Below are 27,016 nucleotides of genomic sequence, written 5' to 3'. Positions count from 1 at the left end.
AGCACCAGTGTATCCAACAGTTTTTGTCTGCTGGTGCTCCCTGTGCCCCTTATGTTTCATACATCTCCTAATATATGCCTACCTGTATACAATCATCACTACTTATTATGGACTCTTGCACTCCAGTCTATTTGCACATACTGACCGTCATTATACTTGCATACTTTTCTGTATATTGTGCAGTCTATTTATACCACACTGTATATACAGCCTGTTTAGACAGACTCCTGTGTTTGGTTGATGTTGCTGTAGAGCTGCGTGATATGGCCAAAAATCTTTTCATGATAATTTTTTTCTATTTTGATCGATCTTGATAAATTATCACGATATAGAATTTTATAACTGTCACAGTTTTTAAAGAATATCATTCTAAATGATGTTGACCAACTAAACAAAATGTTCGTTACCGTTTAAAATATTTCAATATATTTATCATCAGAATATAATATACATCCACACAGTATACAAAATTGTATACAAATCTACACGGAAGAACTCTACTTCGCGGCAACATATATCTTTAGCCATGAAATAGTTTAAAGGTTGGCACCTTGGATGTGGAAAAATGCGCCTTGTTCCCCCCCACCACCACTTAATTAGGACTACTTGGTACTTCTACCTTCCGTTTCCTGGGAATAGGGTCCTCGAACAGGAAGTGGGTGCTCTCTGCCTCCTCAATGTTGTCCTCCCCCTGTGAGTAAGTCAGGAAGCTCTTGTTGACATCATTAGAGAGAGGTGGGGATGGTGTCGAGGGCACTGACTGGTCGCTGGCGTCCCAGCTCCAGTTGCCACTTGTGGAGCTGCTGTAGCTGGCTGACAGACTCTCCTTCCATCCCCTGCACGACGTCTCCGATACGCCACCTGCCAGCAAGACCCAGAGAGCTTTGGGTTCAATATCTAACAGTCTCAGGACACAAAGATGTACAGCCTGGCAATTAGGCATGAGATGGTACACTAAAGCCACCACACAAAACATATCCCAATACAGGCTTCAAGAGACGATATTAACACAATTTTTTAAAAATGTATTACATTTATTTTGTAATGACAACAAACCAAACTACTGCAATATCAAGACATTGTATTGGTAAGTAGAAAATCACAATCAAAAATCAGAAAAAGTTGGGAGGGTATATTCAAATTAAAACTGAAAACAATGATTTGTAAATAATCAAATCAGTGACCTGTGTTGCACTCAAAACAATACAACAGCATGTTGTTTGACATTTCACCTCATGAATTTGTTTTTTTTGTTTCAAAATAAATCACTTATTTCAATTTTGATTCTTGCAACACATTAAAAAAAAAAGCCGATGCGATTATATCAGTTATAGATGAATGATGGTTCTTGATGCGGTGCCGTCTAAGGGATCAGAAATCACAGGTGTTTGGCTTAGGCTTGTGCCCGTTCCCTTTACACAATGAAATTCCTCCAGGTTCCTTGAATTATTTAATATTATGCAACACAGAGGGTGAAATATCCAAATCAATTCTTATCTTTTTTTTTTTTTATTGAGGAACATTTTTCTGACATCTGTTGACCAACAGGAGATCCTCAGCCCATCTTTGCTCCTCAAAGACTAGGCCTTTCCTGGAGACGGATTCTGTACCAAATCATGATTACAATCACCTGTTGACATCACTTGTTTCAAATCACATCATTATTTAATTGCTTTACCTCATTACTAGCACTAAATTTCCCCATCCCAACTTTTTTTTTTTGAATGGGTCGCAGGCCTCAAATGAAGAAATGGATGTATTTTAACAAATTAAATGAATTTAAGCAGACAAAACATGAAATATCTTGAGTTCATACTGCCTGCAATAAAATGCAAGTGAAAGTAATTTTAGAAATCACAGAATTCTTTTTTTAAATTTGCATTTTCTATAGTGTCCCAACTTTTTCTGATTTGGGGTTGTAACTAGTACCCCTAAAAAGCACATCAAAAATGTATACCTTTCAGTGAGGTGTATACATATACTGCTTTGCAAACACACACACACACACACACACACACACACACACACACACACACACACACACACACACGTGTGTATATATACACATACTAGTGCATCTCAAAAAATTAGAATACCATGAAAAAGTTCCTTTTTTCATAATTTAATTCAAAAAGGTAAACTTTCATATATTCTATATTCATTACATGTAAAGTGAAATATTTAAAGCCTTTTTTGTTTTAATTTTGATGATTATGGCTTATAGCTCATGAAAATCAGAAATCCAGCATCTCAAATGATTAGAATATTCCCTAAGATCAATCAAAAAAAGGATTTACAATACAGAAATGTCCAACTTCTGAAAAGTATATTCATTTATACACTCAATACTTGGTTGGGGCTCGTTTACCATGAATTACTGTATCAATGCGGTGTGGCATGGAGGTGATCAGTCTGTGGCACTGCTGAGGTGTTATTGAAGCCCAGGTTGCTTTGATAGTGGCCTTCAGCGCATCTGTATTTTTGGGTCGGGTGTTTCTCATCTTCCTCTTGACAATACCCCATAGATTCTCTATGGGGTTCAGGTCAGGCAAGTTGGCTGGTCAATCAAACACAGTAATATCATGGTCCGCAAACCATTTGGTAGTAGTTTTGGCACTGTGGGTAGGTGCCAAGTCCTGCTGGAAAAGGAAGTCAGCATCTCCAAAAAGCTTGTCAGCAGATGGAAGCATGAAGTGCTCTAAAATCTCCTGGTAGATGGCTGTGTTGACTTTGGACTTGATAAAATACAGTGGACCAACACCAGCAGATGACATGGCACCCCAAATCATCACAGACTGTGGAAACTTCACACTGGGCTTCAAACACCTTGGATTCTGTGCCTCTCCACTCTTCCTCCAGACTCTAGAACCGTGATTTCCAAATTAAATGCAAAATGTACTTTCATCTGAAAAGAGGAATTTGGACCACTGAGCAACAGTCCAGTTCTTTCTCTCCTTAGCCCAGATAAGACACTTCTGACATTGTCTCTGGCTCAGGAGTAGCTTGATATTAGGAATGCAAAAGTTGTATCCCCTTTCTTGAAGATGTCTGTTCGTGATGGGTCTTGATACACTGACACCAGCCTCAGTCCACTCCTTGTGAAGCTCTCCCAAGTTCTTGAATCAACTTTTCTTGACAATCCTCTCAAGACTGCGGCCATCCCTGTTGCTTGTGCACCTTTTCCAGCCACCCTTTTCAGCAATGACCTTTTGTGGCTTACCCCCCTTGTGGAGGGCATCAGTGATCATCTTCTGGACAACAGTCAAGTCAGCAGTCTTCCCCATGATTGTGGTTGTGTGTACTGAACTAGACCGAGAGATACACTGTGTTCATACTGTTTTACTCAAACTCGAAATGAAATATTCTAATATTTTGAGATGGGGTTTTTTTTATGTTTTTGTACTGTATGCCATACTGATTAAAATTAAAATAGAAAAATGCTTGAAACAGTTTATGTGTAATGAGTCTATAATATATAACATTTTCACTTTCTTAAATAACTGATGGAAAATATTGAACTTTTTCACAATATTCTAATTTTTTGAGATGCACATACACTCTTTTTCTGGAAGTGCTACACCATGCTAATATGACAACGCAAGGCTAAGTTTCACCTAGCTATGGTAAATTTTCACCTGTGTGACTAAATAAAATATAAAACAGATGTGGTACATTTACCAATTGAGATACTATAGTGTCTGTTCAACATAAAATATCAGTCAATCATGGACTGGTGTGGGTGGCACAGTGATTAGCACGGTCACCTCACAATAAGAAGGTTCTGGGTTTGAACCTCACGGCTGACAGGGGCTTTTCTGTGTGGAGTTTGCATGGTCTTCCCGTGCCTATGTGGGTTTCCTTCCACGGTCACGTGGATTTGGTCAGCTGGCTACTCTAAATGGCCCAAAGGTGTGAATGTCTGTTCATCTCTGTCTTAGCCCTGTGAAAGACTGGTGACCTGCCAAGGTTGTACCCTGCCTGTCGCCCAAAGTCAGCTGGGATTGGCTCCAGCTTCCCTTGTGACCATGGCAGATAAGCGGTGTAGATAATGGATGGATGGGTTGGGGCAGCATCAGCAACTTTTTAAACTCATGAGCAGAGCTGAGAGGATGGAAATCTCATTGCGCACTCACTTACCCTATGTGTAACCCTCTCTTATAAGAGATTCGCTCTGTGTCTGGAGAACTTCTACTTGAAAATGGATCCACTCATATTTTACTTTATTAAATAATGTAAATGTTGTTCATCTATTCTTGTTATCCCATTTAAGCCCAATGTGTTCAAACATTTTACTGCATAAGATAAATACAATTTAGCTGAATTTGACTATGGTATGACATAGCCCCTGATCCTGGGGCCCAAATAACAAACATCTGAATGGTGATTACTGCAAAAAGTATTCTGTTGCATCGGTGTTCAATGGGAACAAAAAATTGCTGGACAGGCTTTTTTTTTTTTTTAATTTTAGTGATGAAATTAGGAGTGTTAAGCAGACTTAGTACCTACCTGAGGCACCAGAAGAAGGGTTGAGCACAAGAGAGCTTGTGGACAGAGTGGTCAAGACTGTAGCTGCCATCACCTCCTTATCAGCATGGCCTGAGGGTTTCCTATGGATGACACAGACAGAGAGACAGAGACACACAGACAGAGAGAGGATCAAGTCTGTCATTAAAATACTGAAGTGGCAAGGTATCAAAACCATATTATCAAATTGTCACATATCAGTAACTGCTTTATAATTTTTTTTACATTAATTTACTTTCACATGGCACAATAAAATTCATTCATTCATTCTTAATACTTAAATGTGCTATGCTATGTAAAGAATAAAACAGAGGCAGGCTATTACAGAAAAAATTAGATACATCAATGACCAAGTGGCCGACATGGCTTGGCATGTAGTGTTATGAATTTGGCAACATTTTTACTAATTAAAGAAGCCATGCCAAGAAGCCTTTGTCACACGTACACTCAAGCACAGACTTGAGTGCACAGTGAAATTTAACCTCTGCTTTTAACCCATCTGAAGCAGTGAACACACACAAGCAAGCAGTGAGCACACACACATACCCAGAGCAGTGGGCAGCTATGCTACAGCACCTGGGGAGCAGTTGGGGGCCTTGATCAAGGGCACTTCAGCCCAAACTCAGGCCATGGCTGCCCCATGTTACCCTAACCACATGTCTTTGGACTGTGGGGGAAACAGGAGCACCTGGAGGAAACCCACGCAGACACAGGGAGAACATGCAAACTCCACACAGAAAGGCCCGTCGGCCACTGGGCTCGAACCCAGAACCTTCTTGCTGTGAGACGACAGTGCTAACCACTACACCACCGTACCGCCCACAGTGTCCTATCAATGTACACGGCATACTTTTTGCCTGTTTACAAATTATGTTTAAATATTGTGGAAAATCCAAAAAAAAACCAAAGTTAATTACTGTTATCTATTGAAATGGTAAAGTCCTCCATCCTGAAGATCCTACATTTAAATACATTAAAGTTATAGCTTTACCTCTTTACTGTTACAAAATGCTACCACTGGAGACTCCTTCCATACATGGTAAAAAACATTTTGTCAGAGAAAAACCATCATACTGACGATTACACAAGTTTTTAAAAATCCATTTATGTGGCGCATCTGCCATACTATAACGATGGCAAGGTTAACCCTTCAAGTCAGAAGGGCTACCCGAGACCTGTATGAAAATGTAACCTTCTTTATACTACAGAACATTTGTGTCCATCTCATACGAGCCAGTGTTAGAATCCAGGCTATAAGCTGTGAGATGTTCTGCATCCCTGCTTGAAGTAACACAGACTAATGTATTTCATCATTTACAGTCTGCCAAAACACGGAGACGTATACCCTGTCCACACTAGGGATTTTGTACCGATACGAAACTACTTTCGTACCGCAACACCTGTCCACACTAGCAACTATACCGGTACTGTAGCGGTATAACTGTATCGGTACGAAACCCACAAATGTATGGGTTTCGTACCGGTACAGTATCGGTACTGTAGCGCTTTGTGTAGTGTGGACAGATGAAGCGGCTCTGTATCGATACAAATATAATGCGCATGCGCAAAGTCACACATCTCAATCGATGTCTTTGCTGAATAAAATAGTGAAGAACGGAGATTCGTTTTCTTTGTTTCTTTCTCAACTGCCTCGCGCGTTTTATACGATTCGACTGAATAAATGACCACCAGAAATACAGACTGTACACTGACAACAAAAAGCGCACACACGTTGTTTCATCCGCCATATTCTCGGAAGGAAGTTACTCGGTAACCACGGAAACATTTCGCGCACGCGCATTTCAACTACCGTGAAAGAAAACCGCAAACATTTCTCGCTAGTGTGGACAGATGCACTAAACTGTACCGGGATACTTTGTATCAATACAGTTATACCACTATCGTACCGGTATATATGTGAACACAGCTGTAAAGGTGGTTCCATCTCGGTTTCCTTGATGTATCCAAGACGTGCAATCCAACACTTTGTGTTAAGAACAGAATGGCTGAGAAGTACTGGCCCTGTCTGAATTAAATAACCCATGCCACTTAAAACTGAAGAATGTGTAAAGGAGAAGACAGAAGTACTTGTACTAGGACTACATGCAGCTAGAAGTAAGTCTTCTGATTACACATACCCCTTTTCCACCAAATCAGTTCCACGGCTGGTTCGGGGCCAGTGTTGGTGCTGGTTCACAACTCGTTCAACTCGCGAGCCAGCTGAGAACCAGTTTGCTTTTCCATAGCTCGCGGTGCTAAGCGGAGCCACGTCATTACGTCGCTATATACGTCAGTTACGTCGCTGTATACGTCAGTTACGTCGTTACGTTTACATAAACCTTGGCGCGAATATCGAGGCAAAAACAACACGGAAGAAGCAGCAGCAGCAGCAACAACAATAATAATAATAATGGATGACTTCGCGTTTGTACAGCTGCTGCTTCTCGTCGCTTAAAAATGGCGATCTTTCGCGGTCTTGTTATTGTTGTTGGTCTTAACAACTCCGCCCCCCCGCTGACGTAAGCGGTTCTTTCCTCTGGCCCAGCAGAGAGCTGGTGCTACCCTGGAACCAGTTTTTCTGGCCCCAGAGCTGGTTCTTTGTCAGTGGAAACAGAAAACCCGGTTCCAAACTAAGCACTGGCCCCAAACCAGCCCTGGAACTGCTTTGGTGGAAAAGGGGCATCAGTAACTCTGGATGGCCTTTCTGTTTCATCACGTGCAGCAGTAAAAGACCTTGGGGTGATCACTGACTTCAGTCTTTCATTTGAAACTCATGTAGATAATATTACGAGGACAGCCTTCTTTCATTTCAGAAATATTGCTAAGATATATAAAAGGTCACTATGCAATGCAGAAAAAACGCTTTTGTTACCTCTAGGTTGGATTACTGTAATGCCTCAATTTCTGGATGCTTTAGTAGGTACATAAACAATGTCCAGTTAGTCCAGAATGCAGCAGTGAGAGTCCTTACTAGAACTAAAAGATATGACCACAATCACCCCTGTCTTATCCACATGGAACTGGCTCCCAATCAAGTTTCGTATTGATTATAAAATACTACTATTGACCTATAAAGCACTGAATAATCTCGTGCCACGTTATCCGAGTGAACTTCTGGTCTTTTATGACCAATCATGTCTACTTCAGATCAAAAGGTGCAGGATATTTGTTGGTAGCTCAAATAGTGAAAACTACATTAGGAGGCAGAGCCTTCTCTTACAGAGCCCCATAATTATGGAACAGCCTTCTAAAAAGTGTTCGGGACTCAGACTCCGTGTTTAAGTCTAGGCTGAAAACATATTTGTTTAGTCAAGCCTTTTGCCAATAACTTTTTGCGCAACACGCAAATGGATCTTACTGACTACAACATTCTTTTACCACCATAATTGCCAGCATTCATTTTATTACCATTTTTTTTTTTACCTCATTCAGTGGATATCCATGATATTACTGCTATTCCTACGCAACCCTCTCTATTAGAGTGCCGATAATGCCGCTGGTGTAAAGCATTTAGCCTGCTAAATGTTTATATGTGAGTGGGCGGCTGAGCGAATGAGTGAGTAACTGAGTGGGTGAGTGAACGGATGAGCATGTTGGACATATTAAAAAAAAACACCACCAGAATAACAGCTATAATGTATGATATTATTTTGATCGTAAATATACTTGAAATTACCAAAATTGAACTGAAATAAATTGAACTGCAGTGATGCATTCTTAGACAAACACACATGAAGCCTTCCAGCTTTCCACAGAGACAATTCATCCAGATCTGCACTAATCTAATAAAAGAGCACAGAGCTGTGTGTTACATAATCAGAAATCCCCCCTCTGCTTTCCTCTCTCCACCCCTGCACTGATCTCTGAAACTTCTCTTCTCTGCCTTGCAGCCTGAGCCGCTACTCAAATGAAAAATGTGATATGGAGGAAAGGAAACAAACGGTGGTGCACACAAAACAACTTAATGCACAGTGGCAACACTGATTATTTATTTATTTTAATTTATACACACACAATATTTTGGATCACTTTTTGTAATGGCCAAATGTCCCCCAATCGTTAGGGCAAATTCTGGCTACACATTGAGCAACACACACACACACACACACACACACACACACACACACACACACAGCTTCTTTAAGGGTTGTAGTTGAAGTTCCAACTCCTCCCAGCACTCAAGTGTATGGCTACATAACCAGCACAAACTGGTTTGGGGCTGCTGTGCAAGCCAAGCCCAAACTGCATTTTTTTTTCCCTTTAAATTGGGTCAGAGTGGAGGGAGAGAGACAGAGAGAGAGAGAGAGAGAGAGAGAGTTGGGGAGAAAGTTAACAGACCAAAGAGCATAAATAAAATATGAAGAAATCGCCTCCATTTCAATCAAGGAAAAGAGACAGGACAAGAAAAAGGGAGAGATTTTATAAAATGTGCACAAACAAACAGGACTCCGTGTCTATCTTGGTTTGGAATGATGAAGCCGTGCTGGGTGAGGAGGGGAGAGGTGACTGAGGAAGTGTGGAAACAGGAGATGGCATGGCCGGACTAGAACCGCATGTCCGGCTGCCCTCAAATGCAGCACTATGGTAATTGAAGGATACACATTTCAAACCATTTCACACAATACACAGTGTAGTGCTCGATTTGGGCCCAGTTTACAGTATATATCTGCACAGACACATATTTACATCACAACACCGAGAAGGGGTTTGTCAGTATGCATAGCATGTACACACATGTACATCATCTCATCATGTCTAGCCGCTTTATCCTGTTCTACAGGGTCGCAGGCAAGCTGGAGCCTATCCCAGCTGACTACGGGCGAAAGGTGGGGTACACCCTGGACAAGTCGCCAGGTCATTCACACTCACATTCACACCTACGGTCAATTTAGAGCCACCAGTTAACCTAACCTGCATGTCTTTGGACTGTGGGGGAAACCGGAGCACCCGGAGGAAACCCACGCGGACACGGAGAGAACATACAAACTCCGCACAGAAAGGCCCTCGTCGGTCACGGGGCTCGAACCCGGACCTTCTTGCTGTGAGGAGACAGCACTAACCACTACACCACCGTGCTGCCCCATACACATATATTTTATATATTTATTAGTTGCAATCAGAAATATTCAACCCCTCACCCCAAAAGACATTATAGTGATGTAGATGAAAGATAACGACAATAAATGACAAAAACCTCATTAAACAAAAAACATTTATTGATGCATAGGAGTTATTTTGACAATAGAAGCTGACTTAACTTTAAGTTCAAATGAAAATGTAAATCTTTTAACACGTGCATGTGCACTGTTATTCAACCCCCAGCTTCAGTACTTTGTGGAGCATCCTTTAGCTTTTATAACTTCTAACAAACGTTTTCGGTAAGTGCTGACAAGCTTCTTACACCTCTCGATTGGTATCTTTGCCCATTCTTCACGTGCAAAAGCCTCTAGCTCAGTGATGTTTGATGGCTTCCGTGCTACAACTGCCTTCTTTAAATCCAACCCAAGATTTTCAATTGGATTTAAATCTGGTGACTGAGAAGGCTACTCCAGCATCTTTTTCTCAACCAAGCTTTGGTTGACTTGGAGGTGTGCTTGGGATCAATGTCTTGCTGGAAAGTCCATTGATCACCAAGGTTTAATTTGTCAACAGAAGGAATCACGTTCCTCTTTAAAATGGCCTGGTATTTCTGGGAATCCATGATGCCAGGTACACAATCAAGACTGCCAGTTCCTGCCACAGAAAAACAGCTCCACATCATCAATGACCCACCTCCATGCTTGACTGTGAGGATGATATTCTTCTGGTCATAAGCTTGGCCTTTCGCACACCAGACATACCGCTGTTCCATATGTCCAAACAGTTCCAGTTTGGTTTCATCAGTCCATAGAACTCTTCCCCCAAAACTCTGCAGTCTTATCCAAATTCCTCCTGGCATATTCTAGTCGACTTTTGATGTTCCTTGTGGTCAAGAGTGGAGTGTGTTGCTTCTTGGAGTCCAGCCATGAAATCCTTGTTTATTCAGTGCAAGTCTTATAGTTGCCACTAGGGCTGTGCGATGTCCCCTTAATTGGCATCGACGATGTTTACAGTGCAAACATCGTGATGGACGATCATATCGTGGGCGGGGGGGGTTAATACCACATTATTAAATATATTATTATTATTAAAAGTATTAGATACTCATCCGAGGCTTTGGCACGTAAAGAAAAAAAAGCGCGAGGTGATGTGGAATATTTGGCCTTGACAACGGATATGTGGTCCAGCTGCAACATGATGCCCTATATGTCAGCTACCGTACATTATGTGGACCGAGAGTGGGCAATGCAGTCCAAATGCCTGCAGACGAGTTTCATGCCAGAGACACATTCAGCGGACAATTTAGAAGACGCATTGCGCGAGACACTTGCCGAATGGAAAATAGAGGAGAAAAAGATCGCCTGCATAACAACGAGGCGAATATTGTCACAGCCATCAGGCAATTGAAATGGCCGTGGTTAAGTTGTTTTGGGCACAATTTGAACCTGGCCATAACCAACTCGCTTGCGCAACAGAGGGCCAGTACAGACCGAGCATTTGGAGTTTGCTGAGCAGTCAACACTGCGTTTGCGCACAGCTGGCTTCGGAGAAATGAGCTGCGCAAAGCGCAGGTGGAAATGAACCTCCCCGAGCACTCGCTGATCACGGTAAGATATTAATCTGCTCTAACAATGAAAGATTAGTATTCAAATTATGAGAATAAACTACACTTAAGCTATTACTCATGGTTTATTTACACCATATCAATTGAAGATGCGTTTCGGCCTTTAGTGCGCACTTGAACGCGCTAATTTTTCCAATTTATTAGTGTTTGAATTATTGCGCCAGCTTTTAAAAATCATGATTTAATATTGTAGTGGTTTTTTTTTTACTGTCTTCACATTTGTCAGAATCACCTTCATTCTTCCATTTGGTTTGACATTATGGCTTAGAGTGGACCATTTTGTGTCTGAAAGTAGGCCTATTTACCAGATTAAAGTTATTTGACTTCTGCCGAAGTCTGCGCTTCACTGCCGTTTGGGGTGCAATATTTCCCGACTGAAGTCGTTAATAGTGGCTATTTGTTTGAACAACATGACAAATTTTACATTAAAAGTATAGTGTAGGCTAAAAAATGAAGTCAAAATTTATTATTAGTAGCATACTGTATTTGTGTAGCCACATGTTATGTTCACTAGCACGTCCCTGCACCATAGCCTACGTGAACCAGCGGTAATAGGATATCACTTTATAATGATTTATATAATTATGTATTTATAATTATATGTTATATATTTATATATTAAACAAAACTAACTAACTAAACTAACAAAAAAACTAACTTTTTAGGTTAAATAGGCCCAGATGATACCGTATATGCATGATTATGACAGGAGGGGGCGTGGTATCACGATGGTGGCTCTCCATCGTGATGGATGACCACCATTGTCGATGGACGATGGCATCGTCTATCGGCACAGCCCTAGTTGCCACTGAAGCACTTGTACCAGCCTTCATCATGTCATCCTGTAGGTGTCTTGCACTCATGTTTTTTTTTTTTTTAGTTGTCCTGACTAAGTGGCTAAGGGTCCTTGGTGAAATTTTGGGCTTTTCTTCCACGGCCAGGCAGGTTTGCAGCTGTTCCACAAGTTTTAAACTTCCTTATAATGCTCCCAATGGTGCCTCTTGGAAATGTCAAATTTTTTGGAAATCTTATATCCAAGGCCCTTTAGGTGTGATGAAATAATCTCCTCTCTCAGCTTTTGTGGAAGCTCCTTTGTCTTTCCTATGATTGCAACTGACCTTGAATACTTTCATGGGTGGGGTTTATATATGCATCACAGCAGAAGCAAATGAAGGATCATTATAGAGTTCCCAAAGGCTTAATTATGCTTCAATTCCACTTTAGGCCATAAAAACTGTCAGAAAGCTTTAAAAACAACAGTATTATATAGGGGCTGAATAATTGTGACATGGCTATCTTAACAAAATATACTGTTACACACAAATACTACATCATGCCTTTTCTGTGTTGATTTTATGTATCACTCAACTCATAAGAAGTTATCCAAAGCAGAATCTTGCTCTTTGAAAAAACCTTAAATGATAAATCCTTAAAATCTTTGGGGAGTTGAATATTTCTGATTGCAACTAATATGGTGTTGTGCATCAACCATCCTTCAGACGAATGCTGATTGGTTGATGGGGAGGCGTGTCGGGTAGGAGTACTCTGAAGTCATTATGATGAGGAGATGTGACCCCACCCCCATGGGTTTTGTCAAAGGTTTCAGAGTAATATTGTTCCAAATACATCTCGGGTGTAAAAAAACAACTTTTTACACTTCATTGTTTCAAGTTTTTACGTCATCACATCTCATACTTTCCAACTTCTACAGGCTGGAGATGTTCTTGTGCTCCCTCAAACCCTTTTAGAAAGAATGTATATGATAAGATAGATGCCATCTTTTTAAAGACTGCCAAAAGCTAAAGAAAAGAGAGGAAAAATTGGCTGTATTAAAAATGTTTAAAAAAAAAAAAAGTATATTAAGAAAAGGCTTATTTAACTTTTTTCATTTTTAATAATAGGAATATTTTAGTTAAATAGGCCTTTATATTTTATTCCAACATTACAAATGTGTAAATATTGTTGGTAATTAAGAAAATGAAAAGATTTTTTTTTAATTTAACAAAAGGAATATTACGTTAATAAAGAATAGGAAAATAAACATTAAAGTTTTATTACCAAAAAAATGCATTCATTTAATTTTTTTTTCAAAAATATTATGAGAAAATTAAATTGTGAACCCATTATCATTAATCAAAACAAATCGTGAATTGACACGTCTGCATTTTACATCTGCACTTTTTGTGCTCGAGTTTTACAGCAAGGAAAAACTGATAATCATTCCAACCATTCTTACATATCACTATGTTGGAGCTGTGTGTGACTGACACAGTTATGGGGATACAGGAAGCAGAAGAGGGGCTCTGAAGGTTTTCAGTACTTCAGCCTTGCTGATCACGGGGCTGCTGGACGAGTCAGTGATGATGGGGAATTCCACCCAGAGGTTGTTGCAAGAGCATGTAAAAGTTCATAAAAAGCTACTAGAAGGCACAAAAAAAAAAAACCCTCCTTTATACTGACCGATATCATCAGACATGTTCCAGTGTTAATTGGTTCATATTTATACTTGTATAAATGTGTATAGATTATTTTTCTTTTAAAATAAAATGTCTCTTGGCGTTGCCATCTTACTCTCTCCGGAATTCTAATATCATGTTCCGAGTACAAAGTATGTGTGAGAATCCGACATTGTGACGCATCTTGCACACCACATGACTTACCAAGGCTTACACCTCATAGATAGATTGCTTCCAAATTGTTGTAAACAACCCTAAAGATGCCCAAATGTAGTGTTTGGCTATAAAAATAACCCCAATCACTGAAGTAGTGAACAAAACAAAAGAACATGGCTGTTTGCTGCCTACAAATGCTCCATCATCAGCTACTCGCAGTTTCCTTAAAGCTGGGGAAGTTCTCAGAAGGAACTGGTGTTTGAGAAGACTACCCAAAGCTGGGGAAGTTCTCAGAAGGAACTGGTGTTTGAGAAGACTGCCCAAAGCTGGGGAAGTTCTCAGAAGGAACTGGTGTTTGAGAAGACTACCCAAAGCTGGGGAAGTTCTCAGAAGGAACTGGTGTTTGAGAAGACTGCCCAAAGCTGGGGAAGTTCTCAGAAGGAACTGGTGTTTGAGAAGACTGCCCAAAGCTGGGGAAGTTCTCAGAAGGAACTGGTGTTTGAGAAGACTACCCAAAGCTGGGGAAGTTCTCAGAAGGAACTGGTGTTTGAGAAGACTGCCCAAAGCTGGGGAAGTTCTCAGAAGGAACTGGTGTTTGAGAAGACTACCCAAAGCTGGGGAAGTTCTCAGAAGGAACTGGTGTTTGAGAAGACTGCCCAAAGCTGGGGAAGTTCTCAGAAGGAACTGGTGTTTGAGAAGACTACCCAAAGCTGGGGAAGTTCTCAGAAGGAACTGGTGTTTGAGAAGACTGCCCAAAGCTGGGGAAGTTCTCAGTGTTTTTTTTACTGGATGTAGTTGGGAATAACATTCCCATAGATCTCATTTACACAACCAAGCAGTTGAGGGTTGAGGATCTTGCTCAAGCACCCAGCAGTGGCAGCGCTGAGATTTGAACTTGCAACCTTCTGATCAGTAGTCCAAGGTCTTAACCACGGAGCTACCACTGAAATTACATGCAACTTTGCCTTGAACGCAGCACAAGTCTCCACCCAAGCAGCATGTGTGCAAGTATGTGCTCCGTGTGTGTGTGTGTGCGCGCGTGCGTGTGTGTGTGGCCTGACCATGGCAGCACACATAAGCTGATAGCAGCTTGAGTAAACAGAACAGGCTGTGTGGCTGATAACACTGCAGACAGAGTGTGTCTGTATGTGAACGCACAAAACACTACAGCTCATACCACATTATTGGACAGAACATTTGAAAAGTCTTATCCATCACGATAGCCTAATTCTAATAGTCCAATATCCATACAAGTTAATCAAGAGATACTGAAATAACTGCTAACCAATTTGAAAATTTATCATTGTAGATTTTTTTTTTTACATTTCATGCATTGTTTGCTTAACAAAAGCACAAGTGTAAAACTGCACTCGGTTTTTTGAGAAAAGGAAGGGTGACGTACTCTCCTCTCTCTCTCTCTCTCTCTCTCTCCCCTGTCAAATACAGTGACACGAGCCAATCATGGACATTTGTGAGTTCATGCGTGAGGTGGTGACGGGTAATACTTTCCTTCAAGTGGTATGCTGCCCCTGACGCTGCAAGAGCAAGCAAATTGAAAAAAATGGAGTCGGCTGGCATCACGTGCCTCGGAGAAAGCATGCGATAGCCTCGCCCTCCCCGACTGATAGCTGTTGTGTGATAGGTCAGAGTCAAGAAACAGAGTGACTGATTTATCTAGCAACCAGGTTGACTGCTCAGATTATAACAAGACAGAAGCAAATCAGATCAGAAGAAATCACAGTAAACTTTAAAGCTAGACGCCCTTTCGATTTCATAAAATCGGTGAAATTTAGTTCCCTCTGAAATTTGGCCACTGTGATGTGTTTATTTTTGTAATCTCCCCCAAAAAACAGGCCATTCTGTGGCTGGGAAGTTATTTAATTTGAGGGGATTCCCAAGCAAACAATGTGCATGAAATCGCTCGCTTCACGCAGTCAAGCAGACAGAGGAAGTCCGTGTGCGCACGCGCAGGCTTACCTTCTTTTGGGTTTTACGGCAGCTGGCATCCACAGTGTTGCATTACTGCCATCTACAGGTTTACCTTGACTGTGCGCCGACAGTTCCATCATTCTGTCGCTAAACGAACAGCTGATCACACCGAGGTGCTTGCTGACCGCCGATATTTATTAGTTTGGTCCTGCGTTTCCTTTCCTTTGCAAAATAACGTCTTCTCACTTTCCGTTATTGTAGTTAGTCTTTCACGTTTCATTTGCACACTCACGTCCTCCATTTTTCTCTCCTGTTTCAAATTTGTATCCCACAATGCCTTGTGTGAATGGGGAAAGTCACCACGTGATGCATGTCGTAGTATCTTGTATTGCATCATGGTGAAGCAGGAAAAAATAGTGGAGAATTTAAGGCCACGTGGCTCTAAATTCATTAATTATCCTATTTTGATAAACCTAATAAAATTGGAAGTCTGTGATTCGAATCCAGTAGCTTTCAGTCCACGAAACAAAAATAACTGGGTGTCAGGGAAAATTCTTTTTATGACCTACACTTGAAAAATCTGAAAGGCAGTACAGCTTTAACATAACCTATAAGAAATACCGATGGCTGAAAACAAAAAGATCAAGCCATCTCCTTTCTGGAAAAATAACCATGAGGAGGAAATATTATTCAATAATGTGCTCTTTTTCTTTGCTACACAAATCTTCAATCACATTTACTGTGTAAAAGTAAAAACGCACCAAAACCAAGTCAAGCGCCATAGAAGAAAATCACATACTGCACAGATGGTACATTTTAAAAGAGGTGTAAATCATTCAGCACGACTGCCTTTAGAACATTTAAAACAAACTGGCAGATCATTCTATGATAAACTGTTTGTTTCAGCCCTAGTTTATATTAATCTCAGTACAAGTATCTGCATGTTACACTTGATAAACCAGTGAAGGAAATACAAATGAATCCTCCATGTGAGGACGGTGCCTGGTTGGTATACAGTGAAAAACAAAGCAGAGTCCTGTGAAATGAGCTTCGTCTGGAAAGTTAAGGCACCTGGCTGGTGTCCATCCTTGTTTTAGACTTTGTAATAAACATTATTCGAAAGGTATTCATTCATTCTCTCTCGTACTTGGCATCAAATGGTTAACTGGGTATACATGGACACTCGGAACTTTCTCATCCTATCTACACATATGGCCCTTTTCCACTACCCTTTTTCAGTTCACTTCAGCTCGCTTCAGCTCACTTCAGCCCGACATGGCTCGCGTTTCGACTACCAAAAAACAGCACGACTCGGCTCGCTTCAGCCCTGCTTAGCCCCTAAACCTCACACCGTTTTGGAGTGGGGCTGAAGCGAGCCGAGTGAGGTTGGGGGCGTGAGCAGACACTCCCCTGTGCACTGATTGGTGAGGAGGAGTGTCCTCACATGCCCACACACGCCCCGCGAGCACGCTGGGATCTGTAAACACCGTAAACCCGGAAGAAGAAGAATTCCGAATTACGAGAATTTCTGAAGCCTTATGCGCCTCGCCTCATCTATACGCTCTTGCCAGTATCTGTTGGCGTTGTCGGTGACAACAAGCCACAGCACCAAGACCAGCAACACTAACGACTCCATGTCCTCCATGTTTATTGTTTACTATCCGGGTCGTGAGACTACCGCTTAAAAGATCACTGATGTCACTGTTTGCGCTGCTTAACGACATCACGTAACGTCCACCCACTTTCGCTAACTCCACCCAATGTGTCCACCCACTTCCAGCCAGCACGGTTCAGCGCGGTTGTAGTCGAAATGCAACTCCAATAGCCCCGCTCAGCTCGACTCAGCACGGCACGGCTCAGCCCGACTCAGCCGCGTTTGTAGTGGAAAAGCGGCAATACTGTACTTTCCCTATTCCTCGTGAAGCAGATGTGTGTCATGACTCAGGCTGGGAACCAAAACTCTGTTCCAACCAAGAACTAAATTGAAAATTCCCGGTATCAAGTACCTGATTAAAAAAATAAATAAAATTAAAAAACCCAAACAACTCTTTGTTCTGCGATAACCTTATTACTGAAAAACAAAGGCTACATACTTGCAAGGCCCTAGGTCGCTCTCTGCCAGGACCTGTCTATATAATGGTCACGCATCAATGCGACAGCATGTCTATTTGTTTAGATATGAGCTGGCATACATGGCGAAAGACGAGTGTGTGAAAAACGAACCACGGTAAACAGTCAAAGTTATGTTTTGTTATCTAAACCGCCGGCTTGTTTTATTTGGCCTGTGTGTACTTGGGGGGGAAAAACATAATACTGAAACGGCCCGTCAAACACGACTTCACAGCAGACATGAAGTGGAGCAACTGCCATCGTACAGTGCGGAGGAGCTCATCTTATGGCGTTCGACTTAAACCGACGGGCAGAAGCTGTTTTCATCCCATTTTTTATTTTATCATTGAAGGCACAAGCTACTCTCAAACAATCTCATCTTTATGCATCTTTCTAGATTAATAACGTTGCCATAAAAATACTCTGAAAATTCCACTGAAAATGATTAAAACAACAACAGGTGAAAATCAGGGTAAATTGCAGCTTATATTACAAATCCTGACTGACTTTCCTTCTGCGCTAAACTCCTTCCCTGACTCACAATACATCTGGGCTTATAGCGTCGCTCTCTTACTCACAGCTTACAACCAGGAACAGGAAACATCAACATCCCAATTAGCTAATCCTCTTTCTTATTAAAGCGGCTGGTATCCAAGAAAATGAGATTATACAAAGGAATGTGTTCATTTAAAAAAGAAGCATTTCTTTATAATCAATATAATAAATGTTATTATTCAACAGTGCATACACTTTAATCATTTCTGTTGGTTATTTTTCGACAAACATCCTATTCTAATTTCAGAGCCTAGGTTACTCGTGTTCGTCAATAATATTAAATAAGTATTAAAAATAAATCCCAGCATGCCATACAGTACCACTCAAAAGCTTTGACACCTGTTTCAATGGTTTATTTTTTATTCATTAAAAGACACTTCATGTCTTAAAGTAACGATGGATGTCGTTTCTCTTTACTTAGCTGAGCGGTTCTAGACATAATATGGATTACTACAGTTGTGGAATCTGGATATTTACTGGATTGTTATTATTTACTATTTACTGTTTGATCTCAAACACATTAAGGCGGCAAGAAATTGCACCAATTAACTTTTGACGAGGCGCGCCTGTTCATTGAAAAGCGTTCCAAGTGACTACCTCATGAAGCTGGTTAAGATAATGCTAACAGTGTACAAAGCTTCATCAAGGTAAACGCTGGCTACTTTGTAGAATCGAAAATATGAAATGCATTTTGTTTAACACATTCTTGTTTACCGCATAATTCCATACGTGTTCCATAGGTTATTTCATAATTTTGAGGTCTTCAGTATTGTTCTACAATGTAGAAAATAGTTACAATACAGAAAAACCTATGAATAAGGGTGTACAAACTTTCGGCAAAGTTTGAGTGACACCCCGATCTAAACTTTTTTTTTTTTTTTGCCACTTTGGAATTGAAACAAAATCAATCAGAATTGATAAGCAGAAACAATATCTGTAAAATTCAAACGATACCCTACCCTAGTCATGACCTTTGGCCTTGGGGGTGTACCACTGACACTGAAAAGTGTACAATAAGCAGATAACTTCAGTGTTCTGTACACAATGTTAACACTTAACACATTCACACAGTCAAATACAAGTCCTTTTTCTTGTTTGGTACAAGCAGCTCTTGGATCGGATTTGCAGTAGCTGATAACAAGAGGTCCGGGCCCAGCCTCTTTATTCGGCATTTTAAAAGTTAAATCCTGGCTGCAATTTAACCCCATCCATCAAAAGTGAAGCAAGACAGAGATAAGACAAGGTTGCTCACAAATCCTTATGTGATCACACTTGTTTTGCAAAATGAGTCATGAGAGAAACTCAATCATGCCTTGTTTCGTGAATTTATTTACAGTTTAATATTACAAAAATCTAGAAGATGGAGTTTGTGTGCCAACAATGTAAAACGTTACTGGAAGTCACATTCAAAACAAGCGGCAATAAAATTAATACAGGCTACTTTAGTCTCCTCACCATCCTGAGATGCTGCACTAGCAATAAAATGGACAAATTTCCCATCCATCTGTCTCTACTCAACAAATTAGCAATTTTGTCTCAAATCACAGTTATGTACCATTACACACCATTATTGTGTACCAACACTAACCGCTTTTCATAATATACAGTGGTGCTTGAAAGTTTGCGAACCCTTTAGAATTTTCTATATTTCTGCATAAATATGCCCTAAAACATCATCAGATTTTCACACAAGTCCTAAAAGTAGACAAAGAGAACCCAGTTAAACAAATGAGACAAAATTATTATACTTGGTCATTTATTTATTGAGGAAAATGATCCAATATTACATATCTGTGAGTGGCAAAAGTATGCGAACCTTTGCTTTCAGTATCTGGTGTGACTCCCTTGTGCAGCAATAACTGCAACTAAACGTTTGCGGTAACTGTTGATCAGTCCTGCACACCGGCTTGGAGGAATTTTAGCCCATTCCTCTGTACAGAACAGCTTCAACTCTGGGATGTTGGTGGGTTTCCTCACATGAACTGCTCGCTTCAGGTCCTTCCACAACATTTCCATTGGATTAAGGTCAGGACTTTGACTTGGCCATTCCAAAACATTAACTTTATTCTTCTTTAACCATTCTTTGGTAGAACGACTTGTGTGCTTAGAGTCGTTGTCTTGCTGCATGACCCACCTTCTCTTGAGATTCAGTTCATGGACAGATGTCTTGACATTTTCCTTTAGAATTTGCTGGTATAATTCAGAATTCATTGTTCCATCAATGATGGCAAGCCGTCCTGGCCCAGATGCAGCAAAACAGGCCCAAACTATGATGCTACCACCACCATGTTTCACAGATGGAATAAGGTTCTTATGCTAGAATGCAGTGTTTTCCTTTCTCCAAACATAACGCTTCTCATTTAAACCAAAAAGTTCCATTTTGGTCTCATCCAGCCACAAAACATTTTTCCAATAGCTTTCTGGTTTGTCCACATGATCTTTAGCAAACTGCAGATGAGCAGTAATGTTCTTTTTGGAGAGCAGTGGCTTTCTCCTTGCAACCCTGCCATGCACATCATTGCTGTTCAGTGTTCTCCTGATGGTGGACTCATGAATATTAGCTAAATGTGAGAGAGGCCTTCAGTTGCTTAGAAGTTACCCTGGGATCCTTTGTGACCTCGCCAACTATTAAACGCCTTGCTCTTGGAGTGATCTTTGTTGGTCGACCACTCCTGGGGAGGGTAACAATGGTCTCGAATTTCCTCCATTTGTACACAATCTGTCTGACTGTGGATTGGTGGAGTCCAAACTCTTTAGAGATGGTTTTGTAACCTTTTCCAGCCTGATGAGCATCAACAATGCTTTTTCTGAGGTCCTCATAAATCTCCTTTGTTCGTGCCATGATACACTTCCACAAACATGTGTTGTGAAGATCAGACTTTGATAGATCCCTGTTCTTTAAATAAAACAGGGTGCCCACTCTCACCTGATTGTCATCCCATTGATTGAAAACACCTGACTCTAATTTCACCTTCAAATTAACTGCTAATCCTAGAGGTTCGCATACTTTTGCCACTCACAGATATGCAATATTGGATCATTTTCCTCAATAAATAAATGACCAAGTATAATATTTTTGTCTCATTTGTTTAACTGGGTTCTCTTTATCTACTTTTAGGACTTGTGTGAAAATCTGATGTTTTAGGTCATATTTATGCAGAAATATAGAAAATTCTTAAGGGTTCACAAACTTTCAAGCACCACTGTAGGTACTGTTGGAATATAAAAAAAAAAGACCACTCATGTAGCCTTCAAACCTACTGAAAAGCCTGTTTGGAATGCCAGTTTTCTGGACTTTGTGGATTAATAAATACAAACCAGAACGTCAAGGGCGTAGTAGCTCATCTGGCCTGCCATCAAAACAAACATGACTACTAAAACATCAAACAGCACTGAAATGTGCCAAATGTGAGAGAGGACCAATCTCCATTACAAATTGTTTACAACAGGAAAAGGAACAAAGGACTACATTTTGTTCCCCAAGGGAAGATCGACCCAAAACAAACAAACATCGATCAGAACTGGAACTGGATGCTCCGTTGCATAGTTCGAACACCAAGAATGCAGGCTGTATAGAATCTGTAATGTTGTATCGTATCCGTCTTGATTGTGATCTACAACACTACAGACACACTAAACTGTACCCAAAAGCATGAAAACACTAGAACTGCAAAACTAGCCTATAGAGATCTTGCAGTCACGTGACCGCAAAGTACACAACCCCCATCTTGTCGGTCAAAAACACAGCTGAATACTGCTGCACTCGTGTACAGAATGGATCAATTTCAACCGACGGACTACACGGCTCATTTTTCTAATGAACAGATAACTAGATACATGTCTAAAATAAACGATCTACAGATTTGTGACCTTTATGGCTTTCCGGACGGAGTTTTCACGACCGGATTTTGAACTGCCAGCGGAATACCCGGACGTGTATGATTACCTCATCAACTTTCCCTCGCTGTTCAGTGGTGAAGCACTGCGTGCTTATAAATCTCTGGACAGTTTTCTTTACAGAAATTCAGGATTTGTCAGCGACTCAGATGTGGCATCTTGTAAACAAGAAAATAACTATCCTCATTGGATGGGTAAGTCACCTTAAGTATTGAGTATAGCACTGACCAGCCGATTATAGAATAGAATAAGGTAATTCCAAATCGTCCGTCTTGTTTACATGGATCTGGCGTTGGAGAGGTAGAGGCTTGGCAGTGGAGGTTTGAGTAGCTGTTTTCTGAGCTTAGTCAACAGGCCGGCTCTGCCTGTAGCCTTGCTTTTGCTTCTGCTCCCGGCGCCGCCTCCTTCGCTTTGCTTCCGATAACAATCCACGGAGACCCCGCTGGTCTCGCCCGGAATGTTTTTTTTTTTTTTTTTCTCGTCCGGAATGTTGTGCATGCGATGGAAATCGCTACAAACCGTCATTTTCTGCTGGAAACCAATGTCCAGTAAGTCCATACGGTTGTAGTGGATATTGAAGTCCGGTACAGACGAACAACACGCAAAAATACACACAAAAAACAAAAAACGTGCACAGGTAGGGAGAGCTTGTAGCCACAGCCGTTGTAGTAGAATTGTATATAGTAGGGTTTTCCAGAAGAAAAGGTAGAAGTAAAAGCAGAAGTAGAACCAGAAGTAGTAGAAGGCGGAATATGGCGTTTGACCGACACGATGGCGTCTGTCACAATCTGGATCGGCTGTGACGTCACATGCAAGTGCTCCATAACAGTAGCGAATAGTAGAATCCGATTCAGGAAACATTGTCCTGAATGTAAATTTACTATTTGGCAGATACAATTACGTACACACCACTGTGCCAGTGATGTTACATAGTCTACAGACTGAAAGGAGTGTTTTAGAATGGAACTGGACCCACAGTGTGAGTCGCCAGCACAAGTTTCAAGTTTGAAGTTCCCCCTGGTGTACAGAAGTTGTAGTGAGCAGGCTCTGTGTACCGGTCTTTTTGGTGGCCTTGGCAGCAGATTTGTCTGAGTGGGGGTTTAAGCCCCACTTCAGACCATTTACTGTACATAAAGAATCCTAGTGCGATACAGGGGTCCCTCTGTTCTGTGATGCCTCTGACAAGCAACTCCCCTTCTTATTCAGGCACCTGAGCTTGGCGGCAAGTCCACCGAAAGAATTATGATGTTAAATGTCCCTCTGATGAGCGACCACTTTTCTTTAGTGCTGGGATGATCACATAAGAGAGAGACCACTGTATTTGCATTTCCATTTGGAGTCAAGATGGTTAATGAGTCACACAATCCTTTATGTCTTTGTTTTTGCTTTTGGTACCTCACTATTGCTGTACACACTGCTATTTAATATGTCTGTGACCCCCCCACCCTTGTTGAAAATCAATAAAATGTTGATCACAAAAAAAAAAAAAAGATGGTTAATGAGATTATGGCGAGCAAGTCAGTACACGCATGCTTCTAATTACATTACGTTCAAAATATTCCATCCAAGACGGACATGTGTTTTAAACCAGCGTCAGTTGGGTTTGAAATTGAGGTCCTGCAGTTGTGTAGATGACAAAACAACAAACGTGAAAATAGCACTGAAATCCATTGAGAACAGAGGGAGGGGATATGATTTAACTGCAAATAAACAAAGTTGGAAACAACCTGTTTACAACAGGAAAATCAACAAACAAAACAACCAAGCTCAGGGTCTCTGCACATTTCTGACCAGCAAAAATAATACTTTTTAAGACCATTTTAAGACCACTGAGTATAAAAAATAAGACTACTACCGCGGAACAAATACGTACAGTAAAAAAAAAAAAGCACACTCTAGGTTAAGTTCAAAGCATTTTTTTTTATAAAAAATGTGCATCTTCAGTTTACAAAACAGAACATTAGCTGCCTTCTCGATATTTTAATAGTGGGGTACTGCTGTAAACAAACAGTGAGGAAACAAATTGATCTTCAGTTAACAAAACAGAACATTAACTGCTTTCTCAATATTTTAATAGTAGGGTACTGCCATGAGCATAAACAGTGAGGAAACAAGGAAGTTTGACTACTGATCGAACTGCCTCTGGGGACTGTTGTTGCCCGACTAGCAGCATAGCGCATATGCTTTTCCCCTTTCGAGTGAGCGTCAAGGGCTTTACAGCCCATTGTTGTTAACTTGATGTCTTTCCGACATACCTTACATCTCGCTTCATATTCTGAAGTTGCTGTTGTTAGCCAACTTTTCTATTTTGGCTCCTCAAGCCACTTGTTACTAAACTTACACTTCCCCATCTCCGTTCATGTTCAAGTTCAACCACTTCTTCCTCGTCTGCTCTACTCTCAATGGTTCTACTACCAGTGTTGGGCACGTTACTTTCAAAAAGTAATTAGTTATAGTTACTAGTTACTTTTCCCAAAAAGTAACTGAGTTAGTAACGGAGTTACTTTGTCATAAAAGTAACTAATTACCAGAGAAAGTAATTATTCCGTTACATTTTGTTCCCCCTCAAAAAAAAAATCAAATTCAATTAGTGTAATCATAATAAAAGTGAATGTTAAATGTGTTTAATGACTGAAATGGACACTTAACAGAACCAATTAGTAATGTTATCTACACTATATTAATATTTTTGTGGGACAATGTGAGAAGACATCTATCAAATGTAATATATTTCTGTAGTTATTAAAATTGTTACTAATTACTGGCCACTGACGAGGACAAACGCTTTGTTCCTCGACATAATGTGCATTGCACGTAAACACTCTTGCCTTTTATTTCAAGTAATGAAAAGTCCTGGCTGTATTTCCAGTGTGAAAGCGCAGTGCTGGGCTGACCGCTCGCCATCGCCGGGTCTTCCGATTGAAAGAGTGCGCAGTAGTGCAGTAGGCGTGGCCTACCTACGTATGTTGTCCAAATCTACTCTGATTGGCTTACTGTGCCGTTGTCTCGTGTCTCCCCGCCCCACACGAAAGCAGAGTAAAGAAAGGCTGAGCGAGCAGCGTGCCAGATGAGAACAGCTTTAATAAAGTAACGCATAGTATTTTATTGTAAGTAACGGGAACGGCGTTATAACGATGTAAAAAGTAATTAGTTAGATTACTCGTTACTAAAAAAAAGTAACGCCGTTAGTAACGCCGTTTATTTCTAACGCCGTTATTCCCATCACTGTCTACTACATGGATAAAAGAACACACTGCCCCCAGTGGCGTGGTTCCTGCGCTATTAGAACTAGTGCTAGACACACAACGGCTCTTGTGCTACTTGTTCAGCATCTTGATAACAAACGACGCTGGTTGAATAAATAACGTTAGCGCGGAAAAAAAATCCAGACATATGTTTTTTTTTTCATTTACCGTAGGCTACCCGGATGAAATTTAATACCTCCCATGTGAAATTTAATACCATAGCTCAAAAAATAGCGAAATATAATGCTTTTTAAGATCTTAAAAAACACATATTAAAAATAAGACTTTTTAAGACTTTTTAAGGATCCGCGGAGACCCTGCAAGCTTTGTCCCTCAAGGGAAGATCTACCCAAAACATCGATCAGAACTGAAATCGGATGGAAAAAATGAGACAGGAGATACAATTCTAGTGAGAGGCCTGGAAAATTCATTAATTTAGCCTAATTATTAACTTGTTAGCAAAAAATTTGACAAAACAACGATCAAGTTTTGTGCACAGTGATGAGTTCTTTCAAACAAAACAATCGGAATGGAAATTCGTGGAGAATTGATAGAGGAGATACGATTTAACTGAATTGTGGACGACGCACGCCATGCCAACAGCTCATCGACCTTTAAGCCAGATGAGCTAATCAAGTATAAATTTGGCTCCACTGCTTTGTGTCAGGCCGCATCATAGCACCCTGGTGTGAACTATTTTCTTAGAACAACATAATACTTTGTACTTACGATGGTGTATTTGGGCCATTGTATGTAGGGGCTAATATTTTGAGGGTAATAAATAAATAAATAAATAAATTTCCAAGACAAAGTCTGACAAGAAAAATTCAGATATTCTCAGAATATAACGTCGTAAATTCACAAGGGGGGGAAAAAAAGCAGCTTCCCCCCCCCTCAAGGAAGATCACCGCTTTGCTGTGCAAGTTTGGATCAACATCACACCAGAGACGCCACTGCTGAGCCGAGAGTTATAAGAAATGCAGTCTCCACCTCAATCGCACAATATAAAAGAATAAAGCGCGACGAGATTTTCAACTGCATTTCCCAAAATGCATTGCAACGTTCAGACTGCAACCTGAAACGACCCATATCCGATTTGTTGTGAAATCCGATTTTTTGTTAGGCCGTTCGCATTACCAATTATATGAGACTTGTATGCGATCTCCAATATGAACGGAAAACGACCCAAAAGTGTCCCGCATGCGCAAATTGACACGTAATAAGCACATCTACGTAATACGTAAACAAACAAAAAAAAAAAGCGCACTCTTCAAGTTTCCACCAAAGAGGCGGGATTAGCCAACGCAGAATAGTGACGTTTGTCTCTTGTTGATGACGTGCAGGTCGCATGAATGCGACCTGTCCGGTCAGACTGCAGTTGCATGTGAAAATAACGGATATGCATCGGAATTAGGACCACATATCCAAGCGGCCTGGATCGC

At 40.8% G+C, this 27,016-nt stretch overlaps 1 protein-coding gene across 2 annotated transcripts in view; it reads right to left on the bottom strand.

Moving 5' to 3' along the window:
- The window catches only part of slc2a4rg (SLC2A4 regulator), a 157,076-nt gene that overhangs the window by 29,662 nt on the left and 100,398 nt on the right, over positions 1 to 27,016 (bottom strand). For both annotated transcript variants that reach the window (XM_060937921.1, XM_060937922.1), the window contains 2 exons: positions 4,507 to 4,607; positions 620 to 861 (listed from right to left, as the gene is read on the bottom strand). In XM_060937921.1, the coding sequence (XP_060793904.1) occupies positions 620 to 861; positions 4,507 to 4,607 (343 nt within the window). The remainder of the gene's footprint in view (positions 1 to 619; positions 862 to 4,506; positions 4,608 to 27,016) is intronic.

This window comes from Neoarius graeffei, chromosome 13 (genome assembly GCF_027579695.1).
Source record: "Neoarius graeffei isolate fNeoGra1 chromosome 13, fNeoGra1.pri, whole genome shotgun sequence".
NCBI classification, from domain to species: Eukaryota; Metazoa; Chordata; class Actinopteri; order Siluriformes; family Ariidae; genus Neoarius; species Neoarius graeffei.
This window is presented reverse-complemented; position numbering and strand designations above follow the sequence as displayed.